This window comes from Nyctibius grandis, chromosome 27, assembly GCF_013368605.1.
Source record: "Nyctibius grandis isolate bNycGra1 chromosome 27, bNycGra1.pri, whole genome shotgun sequence".
Lineage (NCBI taxonomy): Eukaryota > Metazoa > Chordata > Aves > Nyctibiiformes > Nyctibiidae > Nyctibius > Nyctibius grandis.
In genome coordinates this window covers 3,963,406-3,984,982 of record NC_090684.1, presented here as the reverse complement: position 1 = coordinate 3,984,982, position 21,577 = coordinate 3,963,406, and the positions used below count along the sequence as shown (strand labels likewise).

The window sequence follows — 21,577 nt, the reverse complement described above, 5'->3', positions numbered from 1 at the left end:
TTTGGCAAATTTCGTAAAGAGCTAATGGGGTGGAGGTCTCAGACTCATAAGTTTCAATATTTCCCATGAAAATAAGAAGCAGAGTAAAAAAGTGGTCTAAAATAGTGTCACTGGCAAGTAAAACGCTATATTTTGAGGTCTGTTATCTTGGAGAATCCATGTGTGATAGAGATAAAAGCTTTAAAAAAAATATGAGCAGCAGAGCTAATATAGTGTGGATAATATTTTTTGCTTAACTATTTAGGATGACATACGTAAACCTGTGGAAAGGACCTGACCCACGTGTACTTTAGGTTGTAATCTGTGTTTTTTTTCACTTTCTAGGAATCTACAAGCCGCCATTGGAGCCTACTATGATTTCGAGAGTCCAAATATCAACGTACCCTCCATGTCCTTTGTTGAAGATGTCACCATAGGTGAAGGAGAGTCCATCCCTCCTGATACGCAGTTTACAAAAACATGGAGGATACAAAACACAGGTAAGGCTTTTGACTGTAGCAAAACAGATGTAGTGTGAATTGTGCGATGGGATGCTGGATCTGATGGAAGAGATGCTGGCATAAGGCAGGAGGTTTGTGTGCTCTTAACTTCAGAGAGGGCCACCCTGTTCCTGAAGGAGGAAGCCTACCAACCTATGCGTATTCCCCTTCTTATGCTGGCACAAACATTTTGTGGTGAGATGTGCAGCTCGATCAGTTCCCCAGTCTTGTTCCTTGTGCTGCCACACAAACAAGAACTCTAGGAAACTTCCAGATGAAAGAAATTGAAGTATAAGTTGGTTTTGGTTTTGTTGTTTTAATGAAAGTAGTTGGTTCTGAAAAGAGATTAAGAATCCTTAGCTAGTCATGTTTCTGATCACTTGATGCAAACAAATGGAATGTGTTTTTAAGTCAGTGAAGAGATCCCTTTAAATCTGAGCCTTTTAGCTCACAACCAGCCTGTATATTACTGCTGCCCTCCATCACACCGTGTCTCTGACCATCCCGGTCATTTTGCTCTCTGCAGAACTGTGTTCTCTGTGGAGGCAGTGATAAATGATCTAACTCTGAGAAGAGGTAGCAATGCAAGGGTAACATGGCAGGTACCCTTTACTTTTTAATACACTTTTGACAGAGTTGTTTTTTAATGCTTAGAGAGGATGCAAGGCTGGAGAGACCACATTCCAGTATGAAATAAGTCAAAACGGTGACTGGAATCCAGGAAGTGAGACTGGGCAAAATGCATTCTCAGTGCTTGATCTGTTGGGATGGAGTCAGAAAAATGAGATCCATGGATGCAAAGGGAATACCTTGTCTTCAGGTGTTGCAATGACAGGATGTTGCATGAATGTTTAAGCTATGTGTCTGAATTTAATTGACCTGCTTGCACTTTTGTGGAGAATGATAGCACAACAAGGTACACTATCATGAATCATCATGAGTAAAGTTCAGCTGTGTTAGTATTTCTCCTTGTAAATAACTGCAGTACTCGAGTGCTGTACGGATTTGTGCTGAATATCAAAGTATAACAGAGACTAAAACCATACTAAAAATCTAGGAGTATTTCATCAGGCCATGAGAGGTGAGAAGAGGGGGGGGGTGTGTGTTTAAGAACACTAATTTATAGAGACTATTCTAGAGAAAGGACTTAATTATTTCAGTTTACTTTTTCTGCCTCCACTTGTTTGACTTAGGACAATGGAAAGGTGACACGTATAGCTTGCTTAAACTCCAGTAGTGTGAACAATTGACTGGCAATTTTTCAACTGTCTCTCAAATACAGGTCTTAGAAATGTAGTAAGTTTGACAGGTCTTGTTTCTCCACTATTAGTACCTTAATTTGCGTGTGTTATGGCTACACCCCTGTCTTGCTCCTTTCAGGCTCCTTCCTCTCGTGTTCCTCTGATGTAGTCTTTCCTGCATGCAAATTCAGCCTTAATTTAACATCCTAGTTCAAGCAATGTTTCATTGTTCCTGGAATGTTTGACCTTCTGAAATCCATAGGCCTTCTAAAATGAGGAAAGGGAGTTCATCTTGACTTGAGAGTTCCTGGCAAGGCCAACGTTTGTTTTGGCTTCTGTGTGGGTTAAAGCCTGGCTTCTTAAAACGTACATCTGTACTCTAACAGTGGTGCTGGAGGCCAGATCTTGTTAAAACCATGCTGTTGAGGCATGTTTTAGTTAAATGCAACTTCACATACAGTGTTATGACTGTGCAGTTTAAGGAGGACCGTAGCATTTAAAACCATTTAATGGTTTAATTAAGGTATAATATCAAAGGACTATAGTGTTTCGAGATAATATCTGCTTGTTAGGTAGATAACTGAAGCAAAGCCAAGGTTTTTAACAGCTCTACAGGAATCCTTGATTAAATGACTTCAGTTCTAGAACACGAAATACCTGAGGCATGTGTCACCGCAGCGTTTAGTGTCTGACGAGTATGACAAGCAGAGCTCTGAGAGATTCTCAGTTTTAAGCATGCAAGCAGTAAGCTAGGTTCAGTCAGGTTTTCATATGTGTTATTAAAAACTAATACCCTGCTCTGATACCTTCCAGGACGGTGCTTGGACTGTCTGCCAAAATACCAGTTTGTATAGTAGAACCATTGCTGAAAGAGCAGCAGGATTTAAGACTTATTTCCTCTTCCCACTCTACCCCCAGCTGCTGCTGGCTCTGCAGGACAGTTAACTACAATTTATCATCTCCTGAGAGATGAGTGTACTGAAATAGAAGGACATAATCATCATTTCATTTTATGGGGCTTATCAGTTGCAGCGTTCTATGCACCTTGCAAGCCTAAAGCCATTAAAACAGATAAAAATCACATAAATTATTTAAACTGAACCATGTTGCTGGGCTGCCAACCTTTTCAGATGAGACTTCATACCCAACTCCCCCACGCCATAGTCTGAGGTCAGCTAGTCACTCAGCTCCTCTTTCAGAGTCCTCCCTATCTCAGTGCTGTTTCCAACTGTAGTGATATATCCCCTGCTCTGAATATCCCACTTTACTTGTTCACATCATCCTTTCCCTGCTGGGTTGTGAATTCCACAGATAAGGACTTTCCTACAAAACCAGTCCCTGCAGTGTCTTCAGTGAAGTATCCACAGGGATTAAATTAGCAGGCAAGCTGTTGCAAAGGATGCTTTCTGGGGTAACCTAAGGTCAGATCAGCCTCCACCGTTCTCGTCTCAGACTAGCCATAGAGTGGTTCCAAGTTTCTTGGTGGTTCAGGCTTTCCTTAGCCATTTCCATCAACCTCAACTAAGCAGAAGGTATCTCAAAGTCATTGGCTTAGTCATGTCACATTACTGGGGAAGAAGCAAAAGAAAAATCCTGCTGAACTGATTTTTCACGAGTCTCAGAAGCGCTTTTCTTTTTGTCTGCCCCAGTGCTTGTTATCTTTGGCAGAGATGGCTGTGCTTGCATGCAGTAACTGTTCTCTCTATCTCTACAGATTGCCAGGTCACGCTGTCAGACCCAGTATCTGCAGTCTAAACACTGATCTCCACAAATAAATCATATGTTCACAATCCTTTCCACCTTTGCACAAGGCTGAGAGAAGGGTTGGTGCAAGAAGGGAAATAAATCCACTTAGAGAATAGTACTAGCTCTTCAATTATAAATCAAACTATTAGTTCCTCCTGAGACTGCTAACAGGCTTAAAAAAGAATGAATTCCCTGAAAGAAAGTATTTCCAGCACTTCCTATTATTAACCTGTATTTTGATGTCACAAGGCTCAGGAGCTACATGTAGGGAGGCAGAAAGAAATGAAAGGTGGGAAAAAAAAAACCCACCTGGGTCTGGCCTTATGTTTGTCTCTAGCATTGGTAAAATGGACATGCATGTTGGTTATGTTGATATTTTTTTTTTTTCCAGCTGTTACACTGTGACTTTGAGATTTTTTTCTGTGTAAAAAAGAGTTAGAGATTATTCAAATAGAAATATAAATTGTCCTCCTGGCCTCAGAATGGACCAGTTAAGCCTTGTCTGAAGACTCTGGTGTTCTTCAGCACCCGTTGCTGGCTGTGTTATGTGTATCTGGGTATTCCTTTGACTGTTCAACAATTGCACGGCTGTTTTAATAAGCATGTTTCATCCAGCCTTACACAAACAGGCACAAAGCTTTTCCTGATGCACTGTCAGTAATTCTTTCTTCTGTTTTAATCCCAGGGACAGAGGCGTGGCCCCCGGGGGTTTGCCTGAAGTATGTTGGGGGAGACCAATTTGGCCACGTAAACATGGTGATGGTCAGGTCCCTGGAGCCCCAGGAGATTGCAGACGTCAGCGTTCAGATGTGCAGCCCCAGCACGGCAGGAATGTATCAGGGACAGTGGCGAATGTGCACTGCCACGGGACTCTATTACGGAGGTGAGTGATCCCTTTTCTGACACTTCAGGCCTTTTTCTGTGATATTCCCACCGCAGACAAAATATGTGCTCCTGGCCACTTGCAGATGCTCTCCTGATAACCAAAAGGTGAAGGTAGAGGTCTGCCAGCTCTGAGGCTAAATATAGAAAAATCAAACAGAGAAAACATTAAGTGAGCTGCTTTGTTGTCTTGGTCAGCACAGAACTGTTTCCTAAACATTGGAACAAATTGTAGATTACAGAAAGCTCTGAAAAACAAAGGAACTCACGCAGCTCTCCTGGAGACTCTTTCCCAGTTGGTCCTTGTTGAGATTTTTTCCTAGTTTTCCAGCGCTGAACTACATATTGGCATAAAATCTATTTAGGTGGTGAAAACCTCATCTAAGAAGTTTAGTTAAGGCCCAGGTTTTAATAGTGTAACTTGGTGCATCTACTGTGAACCATTTTTCTGTGCTTAAAAACCACTTTTTGATATTTTGCCTGGTGCCTCAGCCTGAGCCACCAACATCTTCATTCATGTGGAGTCTTTCAGTCATTTTTAGCCAGCTTTAGTTTATACTGAGAACATCTTTGTGTCTGTTTTGGCAGTTGGGAGTATCCCAAGTTACATGGGTTTGAGTGAGAGATGTTAGCACTCAGAGTTAAAAATACCTCTTTGCTCAGAAGTACAGGGGGTTTGGCAGAATTCTCAGTAAACGTACGAGATGCTGATGTCAAGAGTGGATGTAACTTGTCCCTGAAGGAAGGACATAAATTCCTCCGTGCAGGTTGAAAGCCCTCTTCAGCTTGCACTGCCTGCCACAGGCCTGTGTGTTGGTAAAGCCGAGGTTGTCCCAGCTGCCCACGGTTTAAGATCTTACTGAGCTTCCTAAACTTGCACGTTTTGAAAGAAAACGATCCACAAATCACAATCCTTTGGCTACCGAGCTCTGAGTCAAGGATGCCCTTCCCTGACACTATAATTAATGGCCTCTGTGCTAGTTAACCCCCAAATACAGCTGTGTGAGACCTGGCAAGTGTCCGGGGCTGTCGCCCGCTGGTTTTTCATTTCGGGGTGGCTTTGGTGGCCACCGGGGCCACCAGAGGGGCCGGGTGTGGCGCCGCGGGCGGGCAGCAGGGGGCGCCGCGGTGCCACGGGAGGGGTCAGTGGGCATCGTGGAGGGGGGGTGCCAGTTGCCTGGGCTGTTGTGGGGCATTGATGGTGTTTGTAAGGGGGTTACAGCCCTGGCAGGGTGCTGGGGGTCCTTAAGCGAGTCGTATTTTTGATAGATAAAATCGCTCTGTCTTTAATTGGGTGGTAAAATGCAAATTAATGAGCCCAGCCTTGTTAAACCTGGGGAGGGGCTGGAAGGAGAGTTTCAGTGAATTAATGCTGCTTGAGAAGCGATGGGGTAAAACTGAACAGCAAAGGTACTGCTGTATCCTCCCCCTGGCCACCAGCGGCAGCACGAAACCCTGGTAGGTTAATGCTTGACAGCAGCAAACCTGGGAGCAATTCCATGTGACATGAGGTGCTGTTATGAGATCTGCTGAGATGAGATAAGGTGTTGCTGCTCTTCTTTTTAATTCTCCCTCTTTATGTAACAAAACAAAACTAGAGCATGTTTAATGGAGAGGTCAAAAAAAAAGGCAATAGAACTGAATTTGGATACATACCAAGAAATATGTTTGTGTGAATAGGCCATAATGTTTGCACGAAGTGTGAATGAAATGGTAAGTAAAATAACAATCTTATGTATGTACAAGAGACACACGTTAGGTAAGAACTGTAAATACATTTCTTATTCTAACCAGTAGTTTAGAATTCGTGTCATAGTCTACCAAGCCTGACTATCTTATCCACCTACTGTGAGCGTTTTGGAACCGGAATGGGGGATATTCAGCAGTGAATTGTCATAAACATAATTACCTTCTAAGTCAGCCTTTTGCTGGTTTATTTTAATAGTTAAGCCTTTCAAAGCTAAACAAAAAACATTGCCATTTCTTTACCATCAGAGTAGAAGATTGCCAGTGATATCTCCTGGCTCTCATTTCAGTCTTGCTGCGTAGCCTTGGATAGTCACTCAAGGTTTTGTTTTTTCAGTGCATCCTGTTGGTAATCTGAAGTACGGAGCTTCAAGTTTGTGTCTGTTTTTTCATATGTTCTTAGCTGGTTCATGTGAGTTCAGTAGGAGTAAAACTGGCCTGGTTTTCTTGAAAGATTGGACATTAAATTAGTGTTTAACTAGTACTTCTGATGCTTCATAAAAATGTATTTAAAACAATCAGTCTCTTTTCTTGCTATTGTAAATGACAGAATTCATGTTCTGTTGTTCTCCTTCTGCCCCCTTCTTCATAAACTCCATCTAGTGACAACCTGAGTGTTTGTCTTTTTCCGCAGATGTCATCTGGGTGATCCTCAGCGTGGAAGTTGGAGGACTTCTAGGCGTAACACAGCAGCTGTCATCCTTTGAAACAGAGTTCAACACGCAACCACATCGCAAGGTAGAAGGAAACTTTAACCCATTCGCCTCTCCACAGAAGAACAGGCAACCAGATGAAAACAACCTAAAAGACCCTGGGGGTTCCGAGCTAGGCACAATCAGCAAAAACACATGGGGGCCTGCTCCTGACCAAATCGAACAAGATCAGAATGGACTGTCACAAAACTCTGTAAATCTCTCCCCCAGCAGTCACTCGAACAACTTGTCGGTAGTGACATACAGTAAGGTAGGTGCCCTGGGAGAACAGGAGAATGGGTAGGTGATGAGACTGTCATGTGTGTAATAGTTCTTCGTTACAAACTGCAAAGCCCTTCCCTTCTGCTTCTGCCAGACCTGCTAAGGAAGGTTTTGAATTTGACTGTCTGACTCTGCCAGCTCCTCATGTTATATTAAAATATTTTTGCCTCTGATAGACTCTACCAGATCCACCTTTTGGGTTTTGCTTCAAGTCCTTCTTAAAATTTATATAATCTTGTCTGGGTGCTGTAACTATTAGTGGCTGGAACCTGCTCCAGTTGCGTGTGCAAAGAAGTCAAAATATCTCTCTAGATGTGCTCCTGAGTTTTACATAATTTTGAAAAGCGAAAAATAACCACACCCCCAAAACCTAAGATTAACCAGATAACTTCTTTTTAGCTGGTGTGGGGAGACTACAGAGCTCAACATTTTGATCCCAGAAGCTACCTGTCAGGAACAGTCAATCAAAGGACTATTCCTGTCTGTGTCCATGTCTTGTTTATAATTGTAGGTGACTTTTAAATTATCTTTACTTTAAATCTCTCTCAGAAGCTTGCTTGGTGGATGCTATATGAGTCTGAGTGATATTTTGACTATTTTTATTTGCTTGTGTGTGAAAAAAGAATTGCAGGATTACTTTACAATTCAGAATCCACCTGTTAATGCAGCCAGTATGTGTAGGTGTGTGCTGTTGTATGTCAAACTAGTTTGATTTTTAAAATTCTTTAAAAATGCTTTACTGTACTTCAAGCAGGCCGTGTAGGACAATAACACTTGGTTACTGAATGACTTAATAAAGCCCTAATGTTAGTTCACCTACAGCACTTTAGTTCCTAACTGATGAACTGCCTGTCCTCCGCCAGTGGATCATATTTTAGTGACCTACTTTGCATCAGGGCTATGCATTTCTTTTACTGATGGCATGCGTGGGATTAAGTGTTTGACAGACTACCAATCACCCTTTTTGTGTTTTGCACCCCAAACATAAATTGCTGTAAGCTGTATCGGCTCCTGCTTCAAGATTCTCGCTCACTGAAAGGGATAGCTTAGGAAATGACTAAAAAATATAAAGCCTTTCACCTATCAGTTCAAATACAACCTGAATTAGGAGTGACTGAAAGTCACTGCCTTTTAGTGGTTGCCTGGTGGATAGCAGTGTTCCCTGAAGAGACAGGCTGTTGTCTGACTGCAGAGGCTGTCTATACACTGACAGAGCTTCTCTGCATAACCTTCCTCAGGTGCTTCAGGTGGGGAGTACTGCTCTGCAGCTGTCTGTCGTACATGTCCCAGCAAAGATTGGTAACAGCTTTGTGTACCAGTCTATGACAAATAAAAATCAGTTACTAAATAAAAATCAGTTGCTAAGTTTAGCTTTGGTGAGATAGTGGACTTGCCTAAGCCGTTCATAGCTAAAATACTAGGTTTAATTTGGGTCAGAAAACTCAATTCCATTTTAGTGGTCAGCTTTAGGCTGGAGGTGGCTTTTTTCCCCTTGACTGTTTTCTGAGCGCAGAGCTTGGCAACTGCTTCGTAGTTGGTTTGCGCTTGCAGGTGGATAGCTGTGGAACTGCTAACATATGCACTTCTGAGGAAGTTCCTGCGTAGAAATTTGGGATGTGGGGTTTTGGCAGTAACGTGGCCTTCGGTTTTCACTAGGTCTCTCCCTGTGGTACGTATCCTTACCCTTCCTAGTGAGAGGAGAGTGGTGTGGGCACCAGGAGGCAAAGTGTACCAACAGACTCTCTTGGCTGAGGAGCAGATGCTTTGTCTTACAACGTAGGTGTAAGAAACAGATACCTGTTGGAGATCCAGAGGACATAGCAAAGGTCAGCTATACTGTGGAAAAGAAAAGCCAAAAAGGAGAGTGAAGCACTACCAGAGAGGATTTCACTAAATTTAAGCTGGTTTAGCTACTAACCCAAAGTTCAAGATCAGTACTCTTAAGAGATGTGAGCCATTTTAATCTAACCTCAGATGTAGAGTGGCCTTTCTTCCCTTTTTTGTTATTGTTGTTTTGTTTGGGTGGGGTTTTTTTGTTCCTTTTTGTATTTACAGAATGTTCTGGGGTGGATTATCTGAGATAAAAGCAGAAATTTTGTTTCTTGCCAGCTTCAGAAGGGATAGTTTTATGTTCCTTTTTGGAGATGGGGTGGGGCATGTGGAAGTTCATTGATTTTTTTTTTTTTTTGAAGTGTTTGTCTCTACTACAGCGTTTCTGTTTGTGTCATACTAAAACAAGTTATCTTTTCCTTTGGAGGCCGTTACTAAGGTAGATCTGAAGATCAGAGTCCTGTTCCAGCCTTGCCCATCCTGTCCAGGGCAGCAAGCATTCTACCACAGGCTTGATATTCATATTGGTACAACACTGTTTCTGTAGTGAACAAATTTGCATAGGTTTGACATCCTAGATACTTGATCTCATTTAAGATCACCAGATGAGCATGCCCACCTTCCCTGGTTCAGGTCAGCACTGTTGCATGCCTTCTTCCTGCAATCTGGAGAAGAAGATACTTATTTTTTTCTAAAAAGGAGTAATGTGTAAGCAGTATCGCCAGCTGGGTACACCGCTTAAGCGGGTAAGGGCTTATTGGAGGTGATGGCAGAAGTATGAAACCACCTGATCAGCACTTGGTGTTCCTGTACCTGTTAGGAAAAGCTCTATCTGGCCCATCTTCCCCACTTCCCCAGGGACTTGACCTGTACTCTGCTGCTTGAGAGGGGCAAAAGGAAACTACTACATTTGGAGCTGTTGTCTTGTGATTGAATATTGATGTGAAAGGCTTTATTTCAAGTTCTAGGAGCAGACAAGGGAGTACTGTGGGTTGGTTACGTAGTTGCACATTAGGGTTCCTGGATTTTACTTACCTTGGCCAAGACCTCTAATATTTTTGTCTGCTTTCACGTACCTGGAGAATGGAGTGAATCCCTAGTTGGGTTTCACACATCATTTGGTGAGATATAGCACAGGAGATGGGTATGGTCTAGTTAAGGTGTTCAGAAGGGCTTATGTCCTGTATTTAAAAGTGATATAAGCCCTTAAATATTTCTCAGATCACTGAGGAGGCTTCCTCTCTGCCACAAGATCATGGAGAACCCCAGTCATGCAGTTGCATGAGACCATGAAATCTTTTGAGATAAAACTAGCAGTTTCTGGCATCTGCAGCTGTAAAACACACTAGAAGTTGCCAGACCTTGTCTGTATTAGTTCTCCCTCTGGTGCAACTGAGCAGGTGTGACTTGTCCTCTAAAATTCCCTATTGGAGTCAGGATCTCAGTGACACTGACGTGCCATCTGCTGCTGGGTTAGACAAGGATATCAGCATTTCACGTGTGGAAACATCCAAAATGCTTTTATACAGCAGCATAGAGTACCTGGTTTGGATGCTCTGCTCAGTGAAACAAACTTTCCTAGGAAAAAAAATGAAACAGAACAAGATGCTGGATTCCCTATAAGCAGATAAGATGACACCTGTGATCTGGTTGTGATCTTTATTCCTGCTGTAGTGTACGCCTTCCCTGGGTCCACCCTGCTCACCTTATCCAATAAACTGCTGGAAGCTTGTCAATCAGGGTCTGTGTTCAGGGCATTGCTTTAAGCATGTTGCTGTTGTATCTATTCCCAGTGGAGTTTTTGCATGTTCTTAGAATTAAAGATGTGCTTAAGTGCAGGATAGGATGCTTATCTCAGGATAGGGATGAGCTGTATTCGAGTCCAGATATACCCATGCATGGGTATTTTATTCTCCTCTTTGGCAATCGCTTTCTCTCTGTATTCTCGAGAGAGATGAAGCTAATATAGCTTCCTTCTATTTACTCGCTTCTGTCTCGTAGCAACACTGTCGAGGTCACTGCTGCTCTCTTGTGACAGTCTTTTACATTAAAAGCACAAGATGCAGTCTCACCGTGCTGGGGGAATTAGAGTTAAATTTCTTAACTGAGGAAAGAAACGTACAGGTTTAAATGTCTAAAAAGGTCTGAAGTGGATAGCCATATACTGACATTGATTGTACTTGTCACCTATATATCAAAATATATATAATCTAAATCTGTTGCCCATATGATTGAAGGAATTGCTGCTTTCTGTGTAATGCAGAAAACTGCATGTAGAAGTTCTGATCCTGCAAAAATTTACCTGTACAGAACAATTTGCGTAGTCACCGCCGTAGCAAAGGGCGTTCTACGGCTTGTCTGGTGTTAATCTGTTCTGTTTGTTACTCATGCGACTCTTAAAAGCTCAATGAAATGTAAGCCTATGTGGAGTTCACAAAATTAAAATCTTATCACCTTTTTTCCTGCTGTATTTATGCTCCCCATCTTCGTTCTGTGTGGGGCTGCACTCTGATCCATGCTACTTGACAGCTTTGTACACATAACGGGAAACCCTCTCTCTGTCCTTAGAGCCTTGAACTGGCTTCCCATCTCCGAGTTTAAAAGTTGCTGCTGCTTCTAGATGCGTGCTTCTTCCAAACCAGGGCACTCCAATTTGCATATTTTTGGAGTACCTCTGTAAACTTTAAACAGAATTTTTTTCACTGGAAACTACTTGGGTACCAAACTATATTTGTGGGTAAGGAAGATGCCCCAGAAATGTTTGCATCCATGTCGAAGAGAAGCTCCTTCTAACCTGGTATCTGGGCTTCAAACGGAGCTAGTTACCACATGGTTAAATTCATTTAGGACAAAGTGGGAGAACATTGGACTCAAAACTACCATAGCCACGCTGCTGCATAGCATCTGCAGGCCAAACTGATGTTGCATGAGCTGGTTTGCTTCTCTGGTGAAAGACTAATGTGTTTGGATGCTGCATGTTAGCTGGTCCATGAAACCTGACAGTCCGTGTGCTTTTGGACTGCGGGAAATGTGAGATAATCTGATTTTTAGTTTAACTTTGCTCCATTGCAGGCCAACAGAGTTCCCCTGTTCTTTTATCTCTGCGGACTAAAAGCACGCCATTGATTAAGTTACAAGAGCTAAGTTGTTGCATGGTAACTTAATCATGTACCTGAGCCCTCATGTGCTTCATCAGCTTTGTGCATCTAAACCAGCCCCATGAGCGGCTGCACTGTGAGAAGGTTCTTAACTTCCTGGTGGTCTTCACTGCCACGCCATGTTTGCACAGCATGCATGGAATAATTAAAAGTGCTCAATACTTTGTTCTTCTGTCTGTGTTCAGTTTATGTAAGTTAGTCAAGAGAACTCTGCGTAGTTTGGAGAAGCGCTGACTAGGAGCGGCCCAGGAGGTGAGGAGGAAACGGGGACTTGTAGTGGTGTCTGACGCTGCTGTCAGTGTGCACTGGGAGACTCCTGTATTGCTTTGCAGCTGGGCATCAGAAGCTCCTGTCTCTCGGGAAGTGTACCTTTTATTGATCTTGACTCGGTCACAAAGGTGAAATAAAGATAGCTATTTCAAAGCCTGTGTTGTGATGGTTTATGAAAGATTAACTTAATCTTCGTTTTATTTCTAGCACAGGTGCCTTCATTTAAAGAGCTCAGTATTTACAAAGGCCTTTAACTTTCCAAAACGTCTCAATTCCCTTCTAGATACAGAAGTCAACTGATGATTTATACCAATAATTTCCATAGAGAGTCTTTTCTTGAAAAAACATGGTCCTCTGTTCTCACATACTTATCTGTATGAATAGCCAGTGTGCTTTCACGAGCAAGTTAGCAATTACTTCTGTGGAAAGTATTGGAAGAACTGAAAGTAAATTTGCAAAGCTGCAGCTGAGCTTTTCATAAAAACAGTGATCTCATTCTGAGAATAGAAGGGAATTCACCAAAAATAGCGTAAATAATTCTTCAGTTGAAATAACTCGGAAAAACTGCAATTGTGCACAATTTTTTGCATGTTTATGATGTAAAATGTTGCATACGAGGGATAATTATTCTTGAAAACATCATATAATGGAGTTTGGTGTTTGCATTGCAGCAGTAACTGAAGTTTTCAGGCCTCAAGACACTATTACACTGTGCGTGTTGAACAAATGTAATGAGAAACAATTGTTCTGCAGAGAGCTTGCATCTTACTGAGGAAGAAGAAAGGAATTATTCTCATTTCACAAAGGGGAGTAAGAGTCTTGCCCAGGGTCTGATGTTAAACCAAGCCTACATTTGATCTTAAAGAACAGGAACAAGTGGGTTTTAATTTTGTAAGTTCTTGTGTACGCTAATAAATCTCACGGGTAAGTGAAATGCAGTGAAGAGTGGCAATCCCAAAAGCAAAGATTTTAGGGTTTTTCTTGGTGAAATTCATTGCATGAGGAGGAGCTGACCTTGGTCACGGGGCTGTTCTTGGAACTGCTTGTGAGAGAAGCTCACCTGGGGATGTCAGCCTGTGAAGTGCAGTGTAACAAGTGGTACAAAGCTGTATATACTTAGTAATCTGACACTCTCAAGGTGAGCTAAATTCTGGTTTTAATTAACACATGATTAGCATAATTGTGTAGCTTTAAATTAGATACTACAGAAAGCAGTACCTGAAGAGGGTTTATCTGTAAACACGGTTACTAGCCTCTTCACGGGGTCTCTCTGCGTACAAAAACACCTGGTGAGCTGTTCTCATGTCTGACTTAAGCTGAAGACGCTGGCCTGTGCACTGATTAAGGGTGTTAATTCGTTTGTGTCGCGGGGTTGATGCAGATGTCTTGGCTTACAGCATTCACAAATTAAATCGACAAGGTTTTGCCTGTGACATAAACTGTTAAAACAGATGGAGGGTAGAAGGCTGGCTCTGCTGTGCAGGCAGTGGCCCTCAGCAGAGGGAGCAGCTGATGGTTAAACCACTCTCTGAGATGAGATGACTGCTTAGGATCTTGCTTATAACCTTGTTTTCCTTCTGTGTCCTTTGGGGGTTTTTTTTGTGCACCGATTCACATTATTTAAATGTTTCTCTTCTGCTCTTCCCCTTCCCCCTGTTTCAGTGATGGTATTTTTCAGAAACATTGAGTATCTCAGTCTCTTTTGGTGGGAGCTTCTCCTTTCTGAGGTGAACTATCATGCTGGAATCCACTGGGTGTTATCTTTTGACAAGCTTGCTTTACAAACTGGGAGTGCGGCATATTCCTAGGGTAGAAGCGTGTTTGTTTTTCCATCGCTTGCATGTATTTCTGTCTGCCAACAGCAATTTCCAAGTTTCCAGTCTTCCATACTTCCCACGCAGTTCATGAGATGTCCTGTTTAGGCGTCTGCTAATCCTTCTCTCTTGGTTGAATTTTTGAGAGCTGCTGATAGGTGCTTCATTTTAGCATTGTCTTGTATTTTGCCACCTGATACATCCTAAAGAATTAACTTTTTCTCACCAGCTGCAGCAAGTTTACAGGCTTCCTATAGCACTTCCTTTATAATATAGGTACACAACAGAGCTCTTGAACTTGGGTTCTTGCAACTGGGCTTAAGCTAATGAAGTTGATACTTTTCTTTATACCAGTGGTGTTAAAGACTCATCACTTCATGGCTCTGTGGCTCACGCAGCGAGGTTGTTACAGAGTTGTAGGAGAACATGCAGGAAACGGTGTTTCCCTTGAGGTTTTCCCTGTTAGAGGCAAAATGGTGAAAACTGAAGCCAGAGCTTCAAGACTGAGAATGACTTTGTGCTTAATGGGGCTCTCGGCTGTCTCACTCATCAGCATGCTGGAAAGAAGCTGAACTGTGTTTAAAAAAAAGCATTTGCATAATGGTCTTCCAACTTTGACAATGAATTATAACGAGCTTTTCTCCCTCATCTTGCTTCTGACCTGGGTATGTGTCAGGATATTACAGGAGGACTTTGTGTGTGGCTTGTACCTTCATCACTAGGACAAACTTTATATCCCCGTGACTTTGGAGATCTCTTGTATGCCTGTTGGTTGCTTTCTTTTGCTTCCTGATGAAACCCTGGGTAGCTGATTTGAACAGTAGAAATTACAGAAAGGAATTCCTGTTAATTTGAGAGCTGTTACTAGATCTGTCATTTAGATGACTCACTTCAGGCTGTAAAGGAGGGAAGATGGAGAGCAGAAGTGGCAGATGTGGGAATGTGGATTTCCAAATCGTGATTTTTTTTCTTTTTTTCTTAAGTAGAGTCTTTAACAGTTACAGCCTCTTACTTAACTGTTTGCTGTGATCTTTAGAACAGACTTGTGAAACCGCAGTTGCTTGGCCTCACAGGTATTGTAGCATCTGTAGGAGATTTTTGCTCTGGTGTAGAAAATACAAGTTACTTTGTGGCTCAGTAATGCCTGGCTATTACCTGGCCTAAATAACACCTGAAAGAGGTAAGTGGGTGGTGTCTGACATCTCTGGGGAAACCAGCTACAAGCACTGAAATCTGTGTTTTAGGAGTGGTTCATAAGGCTGGACAGCAAAGGTCACATTGGTGGGTAAAGGGTTGCATTTGCTTTAGAGCACTGGGATGGGATGGTCGGTATTTGTAGGTGTACACTGATCAATTTTATTTCTTGCCTATTGAAATTGATTATGTCTCCAACTTTCTTTCAGGGTTTCCATGGTCCTTATCCCTTCGGACAGTCTTAAAACACAAAAACACAAAACGGGTATCGACAAGAGGAGAATTTAACAAAGAACTGACTTTTGGGGGAAGGGAGGGGGATTCATGTGGCAGAAAGACACAACGTGGACCCCCCCCTTCTCTGCCTCCGTGTTCTGGATAAAGAAGAAAAAACAAAAGCCCAGTAACTTAAGACTAGCTGTTTCCAGAGGAGAATACAAAATCTTAAGTATGCATGTGTGAATGCTGGATTTCAGGAGTGTTGATAAATGCTATGAGAAAGAAAATATACCAACACCATGGAGTTTTTTTTAGAAATCATTCTCACACATAATTAGGTAGCTTAAAAAGAAGTTTAAAAAATGGAAAAGCCATCTTTAAAAAAATATTTTGCCTACAGAGCGGTTGTAGTTTGAGCAAATGTTTAATTTCTGTTTGTTTCTTGTTCATATTTTTTTTAAATAAGGGACAGCGTGCATTTTTATGGAACTGTCATGTTTTGCTTGCTACCGAATGGGAATTTGCTTAGCATCTTCTGGGGTTTGTGCAGTGACTTCTTTTTGTCGGACGTTTTTTTAATGACAGGTTGGGTCTGCACCCAGCTCTGCATTTTTAATATCATCTGCTCGTTTTAATCTTTTATTTTATTTTTTTTTTTCTCCTTTTGGTTTGGGTGTTGCTGTTAGTTGTCCTGCATGTCATTGGAAACCGTGCTGAAGACCAGGTCTTCCTATCAAAGTTGGAGAGCAAGACTCTGGGATTTTTAGGATAACATGGGGGGCTCACTTCCCTTCCTCTTGTACATGAAGTACACACAGATACACACCCATATTAATAAGAAACAGATTTATTCAAGTTCCAGAGCTGTCCTATGTGGCTAGCGTTTTAAAATACCTTTTTGTTAACTCTTGATGTACAGTAGCTGTGCCTAGAGCAACCAAGCAAGCGTATCAGTCTTGTGCCAAGAGGAAACTCTTTTTCTGTAGCTATAATTCACTTGGTAGTAGTTGCAAAGCTTGTCATGTCCTTTTAATTTTGAATCTCTCATCTCTCTCTTATAGAGTATAAGTTTGCATTCATTTCTCCTGTGATAAAGTATTAGCTTCGAGGCTAATTGTTTGCGTTTTTGGATGCAGAGCAAGAGTTAGCATCGTCAGCTGGATTCCACTCTGTCGCCTTGTATTCATTCGCCTTTGTCGTCCTGGCTTGTAGCTTTGTTGAGGCTCTTACCTTCTAAATGGGCTCTCCAGGGCTTGGTATTAGAGGAGGAATCATTCCTCTAAAGATTCGGGTTGCTCCGCTGTTCCTCCAGTGTATTTTCCTCCAGTTATGGATTGGGAAGTGCGGTGTGAGGGGAGGGAGAATGGCCTCGAGTGCTGTGGTGGGTTTCTAAAGTGCTGTGTCACCACAGATCCTGCTGAAGGGGAGCGAGGTGAGGGGACACTGTCTCGTTCAGGAACGTGAACAAGGCTGGAACAGCCATCTGCCAAAGATACAGTAATATGCAAAGCTCCCACTACCTTCTTCCAGATCTTTCCAGCGAAGACTCTCGTTCTCCTCGTTGGAGCAGAGCGCAGGCTTGCTGCATGGTGCGTGGCTTTGTGCTGATTGCTCTTGACTAGTTGTATTTTCTTGGTTGGTTTTGAATGGGGGATTCTTTCTCATTGCAGCTACCAAGGACTCTCTCATCTTAGTGCATACAGGTGGATCTTGTGCAGGACAGCGGGAGTTCCTTGTATCCAACAGAGGAAGAATCGGGCGATAGATTTTGTTTGTATTTCAGAGGTTCGGTTGTTGAAGGTCACTGTTTTCTGAAGCCTCCCTTCAAAAATCTGTTTGCTGGGAGAAACAAGTATAATGTAAGGAGTTATCTGCGTAAAGGAGGCACTGCAGGATTCGAACTGCGAGCCACTTGCACTGGCAGTTTGGGGAGCACCTGAGTCTGTCTCGGCAGTGTGCTAGAACCGGGTGAGTGTTAAGATCCAGAGTGAACCCATGGAAGGTGGTGCCGCGCTGCTCAGTGCAGCTGTAGTGTTTGGTTCTTGTCCTGAAACAGCCTTTTGCCTCGGATTAGTTATCTCCTCTTAGCATTCAGGCTAGGGAACGATTTGCATCACTGGAGTGTAGCGTGGGCAAGTGGATTCTTTCTTTGCTGCCTCCTTTCCGAGCAGGTGGCTCGTGCTCCGAAGGCATGAACGCGTACGTGACCATCACACCTCTTACGATTCTGCCGCTTCCCTTCTGAAGGTGTCTAAAACACTGGAGACTGCTGTTTGTCTGAGTGACAAGGTGATTCCTTATCTTTGTTAGCTCCTTTTATCAGCTGTGTAGTGGAAAGGGAGAGGGGATGGATTAAGATCTGAGTCTGTATGTTATAGCTGGTGCTGCAGCCGTTGCCTGTGTCAGCTGAGGCATCTGGGAGGCCCTTGAACTTGGATACCCCCACGCTGGCTTTCTTCTGCTCCCAGCTCCCTGTGCTCCTCCCGTATATAATGGCTGCCACATTTGTGTTCCTGTGCTTCTCCTAAGACTGAAATTTCATCTTCTTGGAATAAAAACTTGCATGTACCCCAAGTAGCCGTGTGCTTTCCCGCTCAGAAGGCGCACTTGTTCTGCACAGACTTGAATTCTCTCTTCTCTTGAGTGTTTTCAGTCCGTGGTGTCCTTGTGACAAGGGTCACTTACTCCAGGGTGTGAAGAAAGGCAGGGCCAGATTCGAGTTGCTGCTGAAATCTGCAGCCTCTTGCTGCTCACCTCACTGGTCTTCCCCAGGGAGCTGAGTGCGAGCGCTCTTGTCTGCGGGAACGGTCTCAGCAAACGGTTGCACAGAGCTCTGCGTGCTTTGAGGGCTGGGCTTGTAACCCTGCCTGTGACAGTGGCTGCTCTACCTCTGGGTTTTTCCTCGAGTAAAAACTGTTTCACTGAGGCCAAAGGTAGTTTTCTCTCTTCTGGTTTCTTGGAACTTAGTGGTGCAACCAGCCCTCAAATTGCTCTTGCTGTCAGGTTTCCAGCTCTTAAATAGGGGGATTTGAGATGTATTCAGCAAAGCTCTTCCTGGGTGACTTCAGGGCGCTGGGGTTGTATCGGTTTCTGTAGGGCTGATTCATTCAAACTCACCAAGTCTTAACATCAGGTAGGGGAAACAAATGGCCTGATTTTTTCAGGAGTGCTGACTGCCAAATATTTTGGTGATCCTCAAGTGTGTGCGGCCGCTCAGATGAGCCAGTCTAGGTGAGTTACGCACGCAGAACTCAGGCCTGTTAGAAATGGGAGGAATTCCTTACTGGGTTGAGACTGGTGAACTAGTAAAGAGGCTGTTACCCCAGTGAGGCTGGTGTTCCTGACTAGGGGAGGGATGGGGCTGGGTGACAGAGAGGCTGCAACTGGCTCCAGTCTCTGATTAACACCCATCGGTCTTGAAGTCCTGAGAAGGAGGGGGAAAGAAATCTTCCTTACCCCCCACCCCTCCCAAAGGAAAAAGGTGATGCAGAACATCTCTGATGGTCTCTAAAATGGATCCCTGTGTAAAGCGTGAGCCACTAAGGATGTGGAACCATATTGCTAATACAACTTGAGTGACGGCAGCCCAGGCACCCTCCCTCAGCCGAGGCAAACTGGAGCACGATATCCCTAGGACTGGCCCAAAACTGGCGATGCCACGTGAGGAGGTGGGGGGAGCTGGAATCTGCTGCCCACATCTCAGGAGCATTGGATTCGGAGCCCTCCAAGGTTTGGAAAACACGGCTCCTCCATGGAGGGGCGAAGCTGTGCGGTCGAGGGCACGTGGGCATGAGGGGGGCTGGAGTCGGCAGGGTTAGGAAATGCACGCTGTCCCACGTCTGGGTTTCTGTTGTGTGTTTAATTTTTTTTCGTGTGTGAGTGCGTGGGTGGTTCTGCAGCCTGTCTGTTCTCTCCGGGGGGAGTGCATGTGTAGAACAGGATGGTGTGTTGCCTCATTGAGTCTGGGAGAAGTCCTATGATAGCACATTGGGGGTAAAAATAAAGGAAGCTTTTTCCTTAATGTATAAATGAATATTTGTATGATTAAATTAACACAGAAAAAAAAAAATGTTTTGTAGCTGTTGAGAGTTTTATTGAAGCTGCAAAAACTTGTGAATCTGTCGTGTTGTAGTTACGTGTACCCAGCTTGCTTCTGTCTCCAGGATGTTTCCAGACACGAAGGCCCGGCATCCTTAAACCCAGTTCTAGCCCTGTTTTTACCCCAAATCGCTTTAAAACCAAAGCAAATTCAGTGCATATTGAGTTTGTTATACAACCTTTTCCGTCCAGGCAGATGGGTACAAGGACGGCTGAGAGGCCTGTACTGGTTTCACCGATGTCAGCAGTGGATGTCCCTCGTTACACCATCAGGTAACTTCTCCACGATAATGCTGGGGCTCAGCACCGTGCCAGTGCCCCGGCTGGGGGATGCAGGGGGTGGAGGTGAGCACCAGCTCGGCACGAGCTGCCGGCACCTTCCAGCTGTCATGGGGATGGAAGCAGGAGGGGAGGCGGCATGGAGAGGTCTGGGCACAGAGGTGAGGAGTGGAGATGTGGTTTTAGTGATCGTACGGGGGGTCACAGCCAGGCCCTTGGATGCTCCTTGCGTGGCTTATTTGCATCCCAGCGCTTTGCTCGGAGCCTCGGAGCAGTGTGTGGTGAAGCTTCAGGCTCAGCAGCAGACTTGCTGTTTCGTGAGTCTCTTTGGCAAGAAAGGAATTTTGAACAACAGAAGTTTGGTTTTTTTCTTTTCTTACTATCACTAAGGCAATACCTGGTGCCCCCGTGTATCAGGATGGGGGCACCTGAAGGTCTGTGCTTTGGTGGACACCTCGGGCTGATCCTATTTCCCAGGCGAGACCGTAGCACTCAGGGCACCCAGCCCAAATGTTTGCCTGTATAAACTATTGTGGAGCAGCTTAGCTGAGGCCGTTCTTTTGCTTACATGTGACTTTGTTACTAATCCTTGCAAGAAGCCTCAATACCTGTGTGCTGGGTTTGCTTTTTAACATATGAATAAATGCCTGGAGCTTTCATGTGCTGTTTAAGCTTGACTGAAAGCCTTACTGGGAACAGACATCCTGCTACCTGTGCCTCGGGGTATTTATTTTGTACCTTGAAAAGAATGCACCCCTTGAGCTCTTGGTGCTCACGGGTGTCCTTAAGACCGATCTGTTTGGGTAGGTGAGGATTGCCTCCCCTTCCCTCTGCCCAGCTTTTCATTTACTAGTTATTTGCTTGAAAGAATCTGTTTGTCTTTAGGGCTGCAGCCTGTCGAGGTTTGCTGGTACGGTACAATACCATCACACCTCCTAATAGTATCTCCTGAGCAGGCAAATAACTTGAGGGATTGCTATAGGGGAGGTCATCCGACCAGCGTGGTCCCTGCGCAGAGGCTGGGTGTGGTGCAGGGTGGCGAGGCAGGAGACCAAGTCCAACGGCTGCCGTGGTCACCTATAAACTACTTGGGTTTGCTTTTTCTGCTGCTTTATTTTTTTTTTAGGGGAGCCAGCTCGTTGTCTGTTAAAAGTTATAAAAATAATTCTATTTTTAACAGCTTTTTTTGTGGTCTCTGTAGCGGCGCTGCGGTAGGCAGGAGGATATTCTCCACTGGATGGGTTGTGTGTGATGGTTGGACTCCACGATCCCAGAGGTCTCTTCCAACCTGATTGATTCTGTGATTCTGTGACTCTGTGCCCGTGCTCCTCTTTGCCGGTGCCCCTGGCTGGCCGCAGAGCACAGGCTGTGCCCCAAAACCTCCACAGCATCCCTGCGTGTCCTCGTACCTGCAGCATGGGCTGGAGGGCTCCAGCAAGCACCCAGCCGTCCAGGAGCAGCAGCTGGAACTGCAGCAGAGAAGAAAAGGGCAGGTTTTTGTGATTTTTATGTTTATTTCGCCCCCTCCTACTCGCTGTGTCCACCAAACCCCGCGGCACGCAGCCTGCAGCGCGCAGCAAGGTGCTAAGGCAGGGATTTGTGCTCGCTTCACCTCTTCTTCCCTCTGCTCTTCCTTCTCTGCCAATC

At 44.1% G+C, this 21,577-nt stretch overlaps 1 protein-coding gene across 1 annotated transcript in view; it reads left to right on the top strand.

Annotated features, from left to right (window-relative positions):
- ILRUN (inflammation and lipid regulator with UBA-like and NBR1-like domains) overlaps positions 1–19,582 on the top strand; it is a 33,921-nt gene extending 14,339 nt beyond the window's left edge. Inside the window, exons 2-5 of the mRNA XM_068419374.1 lie at positions 325–479; positions 4,152–4,349; positions 6,729–7,057; positions 15,544–19,582. Coding sequence (XP_068275475.1) covers positions 325–479; positions 4,152–4,349; positions 6,729–7,057; positions 15,544–15,579 — 718 coding nt within the window. The 3' untranslated portion in view covers positions 15,580–19,582. The remainder of the gene's footprint in view (positions 1–324; positions 480–4,151; positions 4,350–6,728; positions 7,058–15,543) is intronic.
- Positions 19,583–21,577: the final 1,995 nt, after the last annotated feature.